Genomic DNA, 8,765 nt, shown 5'->3' on the forward strand with positions numbered 1-8,765 from the left:
CCCAATTAGGCTATCACATTTGTTCTAATCGTGAGCTACCTAACTCTCTTCTCACATGAGATAAGAGTTTTCTGCTTGGTCCTATTTTTCACAGCAGAGGTACTTTGATTTCTTACACCATCTCTATTGCATTTCTCCATTAAATTCGTTTCACAAATGTAACCCTTGAGACTCTCAGAAGTTACCACTGAGGTTTATGGTTACTCAAAAACTGCGTTTATGATCTTAGTTTCGTGCCACTACGAGCTGAGTGAAACCCAAAATTCAATACCCAATCTGAATTGACGGTGAACAATTAATTTGCTCTAGTTTTCACTAATGAATTGACGGACGTATCTTCATGAAATCTCAAAATTTTATTTTGTGTGATTCCTATGAAATTGTTAAAACCCATAACATTTCTTCCCTTGGGATCCAGTTTTTAATTTTTGTTGAGATTTTATATTTCCCAGCTAATTTCAAATGCTTACCAACCTACTTGTTCAACAGACTACACCGGTCTCACAAGTATTTTGTTCACTTTCTATCTTATTTCAAGATTAGGACTGTTGAATCAAAGCAAAAGCCACCCTAAAAAGCTTAATTAAAAGAAGCCTTTCAACACTTCTTAATAAGTGTTTCATCGATATTCAACGGGAAACCACACTAACACTTTAAGGTCTCTCTTGACTTTGAAGGAAGAGATTCATGCTCGGGATCATTTGTTTCGTGTCTTTATTGACATCACAATTTTTCCTAAAAAGGATTGCTTTATTTCTTTTCTTTTACACCCTTAGCACGAAAATCTTTGATTTTCCAAAATTCTGGTTCTAATAATTACAAGCTTTTTCATTGGATTGGTGGTTAAATATAAGCTGTGGTCAATTTTCATCCACATGGGAGCATTGTTCAAAAGATACCGTTACACCTTAAAGGGATAAGATGAAGAGTTGCTGACTCAGGCAGGAGTCCAATCGATTTGATTTCAAACGGCGTAAAAGGGAACGCGTGCGGATTTGAAACGTCTAATCTCCAAATGACGTCGCAGACGCGTGTGTGAATTTGAAACGGTTCTTCTCCAAATGGCGCAGAAGAGGCGCGTGTGAATCTGAAACGCTTCATATCTAAACAGCGCTTGATGGGAGGCGTGTTCTTAGGGGTCTGACATTCTCTCTCATGCGTGATCATCGGCAACTCCAACTGTCACGCATCAGTCAACTCCGAAAAACCCTTCCATTCTCAATCGAAGATTTGGGAAGATCTTTCTCTCTCCTTAAACCCTAGTATAAAAGGCAACACCCTCTACCATTTACCTCTTTACTGCCAGTAAAATTCCTAGAGCGCAAGAAATCCCTGAACCTTTACTGTTCATCATCTTCTTCCCTTTCTTCAAGCAATGGCAGATTCATCCTTTGTTCACGCCACTTCTCACATACTGCCTATTCGCCCACAACAATGCCTCATCATCGATCTAACCCCTCATGCTTATGATTCTTACATGTTCCCCATTATCGAGTGTTTGAAGTTTTCGCCGATTGCTCCTGCACTTTCAAGGGCGGAATCAGTTCCAATGGAGTTCCTGTCTCAAATCTATGCGACTGCTCATTACGACAAAGTGGTTGACAGGATCTTCTTTGACGTTTCTCATCACAAAGCGTCCATCTCCAAGCAACGATTTTGCTCCCTGTTAGGGTTTGAAGCTGACCCTACGAGGGTTAATCCAGAGACAATTCCAATGGGGCACCTGTTCAATATGTTTTACAACATGGGTTATACGGAGGTGCTTACTTCCGTCGGCAAATTCAAGAAGTCGTGCTTGCCGCCACAGTGGAACGGGATGTTCACTGTGTTATTCAAAGGACATTCTGAAAGGAGTTCTGGCTCCGATGGTTCCAGTCGACTGTTTCTGTCCATCTTGTATGGTGTCTATAATGGCATCAATGTCGATTATGGGTTTGTTCTTTGGCAACAACTCATTCAGAGTCTCTACTCTTCTTCACAACGTTCAGAGCTGTCTTATGCTAGGTTTTGGACCTTGATTACGAAGTGGGTGATGGACAAGTACAACGTCCCCATTGTCGCCGGTGCAGTACATTTCATACCACGAAGATCATCGTCTCAGATGCTTCCAAATTTCCCTTCAATGGTTCCATTCCGAAATCTATGTATGCTGACGTTCCAGCTAACAGCCGGATTATCAGAACCTACAAAGAATTCAAGCGTTCTGGTCCGAGGGATCTCACACCGGAGATGTTAAAGTCGATCGATGACGCCGACAAGCCTGCTCCAAGAGGCAAGAAGGCCGACAAAGGGAAACAGGTGGCGAAAGGGGCTAAGGGCCCTTCTCCTAAGAAGAGGAAACCCACAAAAGCTGCTCAGTCTCCGCAGCATAAGAGGCAAAAAACACAACCCAGGAGAAAGCTGATTATCGCTTCTTCCTCCAGTGAGTCAGAGGTTGAGAGTTCGGATTCTGACGACTCTCCACGAGGCAACACACCACCCAGATCTCCTACTCCTGAGATTCAAATCCCTCCTTCTTCAATTCCCTCTCCTCCTAAAACTATTCCTACTTCCATTCCCACCATAAACCCCTTTACCCACATTCCAAACACTTCAATCCCAATGCCACCACCAATATTCACCGACGCGACCACAACATCCACTACAGATGTTAGAGCCAACGTATCTGATACGGGGGTTCATACTGATGCAACCGAACCTCCACCAGCACCCGAAACCATAAACACAACCGAAACCCAAAAAGCACCCGAACCTACCCCTACACCTACACCCGAAACAACCCAACCCGAACTTACCCATACCACTGTGCCACCAGCTTCACCACCACTACCATCTCCTGGTCACGCCTCTGATGGAGACGACACTTTCCTTGGCGGGGAAAACATGACGTTTGATTCGGTCTACTACAGTCCGTTTCAAGTTCAGAGCGATGATGATGATGACGCTCCGGTCACAAAGAAACATCTTAAGGAGCTCCATGACAAGGTCGACTTGCTCATTTCCTCTTCTTCCACCTCTCAATCATCACTCTCTGAAGCTGCTATTCAGAAGATTGTTGATGCTTTCTCAAGGGCTCAGCAAGATTCTATCGCTTCTGCAACCTCCGCCATCGATGCCTCAACAAAAGCCTGTCAGGCTGCGACCGAAAAAGTCGATAAACTATTTTCTGATGCCTCTGCCCTGTTAAAGTCTTTACAGGAGAGTGCTAATGCCACCAAGACTACGTTGGAACCAATTGTTCAATAGTTGGCCACGTCTGTCTCTACTGAGTTGAAGTCCTTTGCTTCACTTCGTCAATCGCTCACCGACGACAACTCAGCCTTCCGTGCTACTATTGACGAGCGTCTCTCAAAGCTCCAAGAAGATTTGGCTGCTGAGAACTCGTTGATGGATTTTTGGCAAAGAAGACCACTGCCTTGAAGGTCAAGAGTGCTCAACTCTCCCATTCTCAACAGCAGATTGACACTCTTCGGTCCGAACGGGAGGTCATTAAGACGTGTGTTTCGGATGTCCACTCAGCCATCTCCAACATTCTCGAAGCACATGATCCTATCCTTAACCATTATGTGAGGCGTACCCTTGCAGAGAAGCTCGCTCCTGCCCTAGACCTATTAAGCAAAATTGAAGGGCTACCCGATTTCGTGTCCATTCCGAAACAAGGGGGAGAAAAGGAGTCTGTATCTCAACCACCTCATTCCTCAAAGGCAACTCACACAACCGAACCTCCTCCTGTAGGCCAAGCCTCTGGTTTGGGTGTGAAAGACAAAGGCAAGAAGATTGCTGAGGAAGAAGAGGAAGATGACCAAGAAACCATTGCCGACTTGATAAAGCGTAAAAGTCGACGCAATGAGGCTGATGATAGTGCTCGTGTGGCAAAAGAAGCTAAACGAAAACAGAAGGAAGCCGACGACCTTCTCGAGAGTAGGAAAACTCTTTTTCCTGCTTGGACTCTCGAGAGGATGATAAAGGAAGCAATCGACACTCCGAGCATCTTGTGGCTGGAACCAGTTATTTCTTTTGACTGATCCAATACTATCGACTCTCAGTTCGACATGCCACTGACCCGAAAGGCGTTCATCTTTCACGCCTTCTCCAACGTTGCAGAGTTCCCTCATCCTCATCCATAGGTTGATCGGGACTTGATTGATTTCTATCTGAACGCTACTCAACTTCAATATCAAACTTGGAGCGCTCAGAAGATTATCAACGTTCGGGTCTTGAAACCGTACACTGAAGGGAAGTTCATTAACGTTCGGTTCAAGGTGCTTAGGGGATCTGCCAAAACCGAACATGCCATTTCTTTAGCAGATCTTCCGAACCTCAATCCCCATGATTGGATTATTCTGCACAACATCCTTCTGACCAACGAAGCTGAATATGGTCCGATCATCGACCATCTCAAGAGGATGCTGGTGTGCTACATCATGGAAGTTGCACTGATGGATTAGGAGATAGCAAGCGTCTTCAAGAAGAAACCAACAATATCTCCTGTTGGCTCGGCCATTGATCTGAACCAAATGCAGATGGGAAAAATTGACTCGAGGCGAAACTCAGTCATGTTCACTAGGAATGAAGGACAGAAATGTCTTTTTGCCTTAGCTGATAAACATCTGTACACCACTGCTTGCCTAGAGCATGTGTTGGGGATCATCCACAGATGCAAGGAAAATACAGCGGATGATATCAAGTATTTTGACGACACGATACAATGGTACATTCGGTTCAGACAAACGATCCTTGCGCTTATCTCACGCTGCTGGCCCAAGCAAGAAGAAGTAATCTCGCTCCAATTTGACGCAAAGGGGGAGATTGTTGGGTAGTGTTTTGTTAAGTATTGCGTCTATTGGGCTCGTTTATTAGTCCAGTTTTGTAACTCCGGTTTGGGCCTGTCCAACCGAGAGCTTGATAGGGTTTAGTATAAATATATATGCTTGCATGCATATTAGGTTAACGATAGAAAACGATTATTACGATAGATCAGAGCATTATTTCTTTATCGTTCTTGTAACCCTAAATCCTCTACAACGGAAGTTCTTTATCGAGCTCTGTTGAGGATTGTTGATCTAATCATTCGACACACTTTGATCCATACTTGTGTTATTTATAGTTTTCGTATTCATCATTTTACCTGTTATAAAGATCCAAACGATCTTCAAGTTAGATTCATAACTTATCAGAGTCAAAATGTAAAATGGGAAAAGAGTTGTTTCAGACTTCTTTTATGAATTAAGGTTTTTATTTGGATGTGTTTTAAGTAAAAAGTAATTAGATAAGGTTATGGGGCTCGTCAATACACTTTTGTGCATATAAAGAATGCAGAAAACAGAGTTGAAACGAAGAGGTTATGATTCTTTGAAGTTGGAGTGAAATTTGGTGAAAATCTGTTCTCACGAGGTGAGAAGTAATTTTCACAACATGAGAGTCCTCACGAGGAGAGAATATATTCACATGACATGATAACTGTGCAGCCCAAGGCCCACAATTTTTTTAGGGGTTTTAAGGTATTTAATGGTAAGGATTCATGTTTTAGGGTATTTTCTTAGCCTATATCATGTCTAGAACCTCTTGAGAGAAACCCTAGCCTCTATTTTCAAGATTTGAGCCTCCCCTCTCCTCTATCAACCATTTCTAGAGTTTTTGACGGTTTTGGAGCAATTTTTTAATGCAACATGGATCGTTGAAGCTTGGTAATAGAAGATCCCAACTTTCGTCTACCTTCTAGACCTTTGTAAGTTATAAAGTTCCAAGCTTTAATGCATTTCATATTTGGATCAAAGTCTATTTGGTGTTTTTGTCCATTTTAATGAGTTTTGAGTGATAGTTCAGTGATGGAATTAAAAACTTCTTATAGATCGTTAGATTCAAGCAGAAAAATAAAGATAAAGAATTGATGAATGCAAGAATGGTTTAACTGATGTCAAATGATTAAGTTGAACACCTTAGAAGAGCTCGATTAAGCACTTCGATTGTAGAGGTGTTTAGGCTTACAATGCAACAAAGATAATAAAATAACTATCGTATTAATTAAGGTATACATGCATGCACTGTGTATAATGTAACCCTAATCTATAATCATGGTTAGACAGACCCAAACCGGATATACAAGAGAATGGCCCATGACGCAACACATAATAACCAACAATCTCCCCCTTTGTGTCAATGGATCCGAGAGCTCAGTTCGGTTGAGCTACAGCAGACTTCTTGACAGTCTTGAACATGCTCGGTATGATGGTCAAAAGAGTTTGCCTGAATGTGATGTACCACCGAAGCATGTCTGTGAAGTTCTTTTTATCTGAAGGAGAATTCTCCTTACACCGATGAACAAGATTGATAATGAATTCCAAGCAATCGGTGGAGAACAGGTGCTTGTCAACAAGAGCAAACAGAAACTTTTCACCTTTAGCTCTTGTGAACATAATAGTGAGGTGAGCAGAATCAAACTGACCAAGACGCATTTTGTTGACATCTCTAGGCTTTGCAGTAGGCTTCATCATCGGTTTCTTCCTTAACACAAAAGCTATTTCCTGATCCATCTTGGCAACTTCATGGATGTAGGAAGCCAACATCCTCTTCAGATGATTCAGGATCGGCTCATACTCTTTCGCATTAGAGAGCAAAATATTAAACAACAAGATCCAATCATGAGGATTTAAATTGGGAAGATCTGCCAGGGAAATCAAAGAAACCGAGTTATCTGAGCCTCGGGTTATTTTGAATTGAACATTAACGAACTTCCCTACAGGCAAAGGCTTCAGCACCTTGACCGTTGTAATTTTCTATGCGCTCCAAGCCAGGTACTGAGGCTGACCGAACTGGAGATAAAAATCAATAAGTTCTCGGTTAATTTAAGGATGGGGTAAAGGGACTTCAGCAGTCGAATCAAAACAGTGAAAAATGAATGCCTTTCGTGTTATAGGCATATCAAATTGTGAATCCCTCGTATTCTCACAATTAAACGAAGTCACAGGTTCCAGCCAGTAAGTGCTTGGGAACTCTATTGATCAGTGTTTCCCTAGTTTAAGGGGGGAACAACGTCATCATCCTCTTATTTCTTCTTTCTTTCTCTTTCTTCTTTTTCCTTTGCAACTCGAAGATTTTCATCTATCTCTTGATCCATTTTCTTTCGTTTCAGGATCTCAGATATAGTTTCTTGGTCTTCTTCACTATCATGATCTTCCCTAATGACATGTTTCTTCTTTTCATTATTACCAGAACCCGAAGCTACATTATCCTTCAGTTCGGTTTTTACAGTCACCTTCGGTTTAACATCAGGAGGGATCTTCATAGTACCTTCTCCCCCTTATTGCGGAGTGGCCATCCTCTCTGAAACACCCTTCATTTCTCGTAAGAGTTCAATTGCAGGAAGGAGTTTGGAGGTTAGATGATTGTGAATGGTAAGCGTAAGAATCGGGCCATGAGCTTGAATCACATTGTGCAGCTGAGTAAAAACATCCCAACACAGCTACGGAAAACCTCTCGCTCGGTTTTTAACAACGAAATCTCTCTTTCTGCTCTGGCAATATTAGCCTTTTGTACTTCATTGATGGCGATCTGTTGAGCGAGATCATCTCGTAGTTTCCTTTCCACCCGGAAATCAGCATTGAGCTTGTCTAACCGAAAGTCAACAGATGCCAGAAAAGTCTTGTTATCAGTAAAAACATCAGACCGAAGAGTCTCAAATTTGGCTTGTTCTCCTTGAAGAGTCTGAGATAGGGAAGCAACCGATGCATTCACCTTAGCAACATTTGTCTCAACATGACCCTTAAGAGAATCAAGGAAAACCTTGGAATCATCAATAAGGTTTTTGACATCAGCTGTAGCGTTCTTGCACAAAGAAGTAGAATCATCCACAACAGTAGTGCATTTGTCGATGGACACATGATACTGGTGCAAAGCGGTATCCAGAAAGGCTTTCATGATAACATCATTGGACTTCTTAGATGACTCAATCAGTGCATCAAGCTTTTCATTCACACTGTCTATCTATTGCTTGGTCACTAGAGCAAATTCATCCTCATCACTTTGGATTCTGTATGGACTATAGTAAGTAGAATCAAACTCAAATTCTGCTCCTCCAAGAACTGGATTAGAATCACTGGAGGGATTTTGGTAAATTGGTTTGGTTGTGACTTTAGGAGGATCTTCAGTCTTCGCCCCCACATCAGATGTGTTGACTTTTACTGATGAATCGGTGGTAGAGGTGATGATAGGTGTGGTGGTGAAAGTTGCTTGGGAAAAGATAGGAGGTGGTAATGGAGCGGTAGTAATAGGAGTAGAGCTGACAGGCGGTGGTGGAGCAATTGTAGAAGAAGGTTGGGATGTAGGTGGAGGTGGAGGTGGAGTGGGAATAGAATCATTAACGACATCCTCTGGTGTTGGAGACCGAGGAGGTGTATTTCCGCTTGGAGAACCTTCATGATGCTCTTCCTCTTCCTCATCAGCAGACGACTCATCATTCTTTTCTGAATGGGAAGGTGAAGGAGTTTGTTTTATTCGTGCCATTCTCTTCACTTTCTTTGGAGCAGAAGAGTCGCCTGTTTCACCCTTTCTTTTCTAAGACTTGGCCAGTTTAGAGGAGGGACCTTCGGTTGCGTCTTTCTTGGGGTTGGCTTTCTTCCCTCATTTAGCAGGCTTCTCAACCTCATCCAAAGCAGCTTGCATCTCTGGAGTTAATTTGCATGGACTTTTGGGAGGAAGCAGTTTGTATTTTGAAATTACTTTACTCTTTGGAGAGACACACCGGTACATGGTCTTCGGAATAGAAT

General features: G+C 42.4%; 1 protein-coding gene across 1 annotated transcript; it reads right to left on the minus strand.

Moving 5' to 3' along the window:
• Positions 1 to 7,983: 7,983 nt before the first annotated feature.
• LOC111887137 (actin cytoskeleton-regulatory complex protein pan1-like) lies at positions 7,984 to 8,502 on the minus strand. The gene has a single exon (XM_023883299.1). The coding sequence runs from the start codon at positions 8,500 to 8,502 to the stop codon at positions 7,984 to 7,986; it is 519 nt and encodes a 172-aa protein (XP_023739067.1).
• Between the last annotated feature and the right edge of the window lie 263 nt (positions 8,503 to 8,765).

This window comes from Lactuca sativa, chromosome 2 (genome assembly GCF_002870075.4).
Source record: "Lactuca sativa cultivar Salinas chromosome 2, Lsat_Salinas_v11, whole genome shotgun sequence".
Taxonomy (NCBI): Eukaryota; Viridiplantae; Streptophyta; class Magnoliopsida; order Asterales; family Asteraceae; genus Lactuca; species Lactuca sativa.

Coding starts and splice junctions, on each gene's coding strand:
- LOC111887137 (XM_023883299.1), bottom strand. CDS start 8,502: ATGGCACGAATAAAACAAACTCCTTCACCTTCCCATTCAGAAAAGAAT.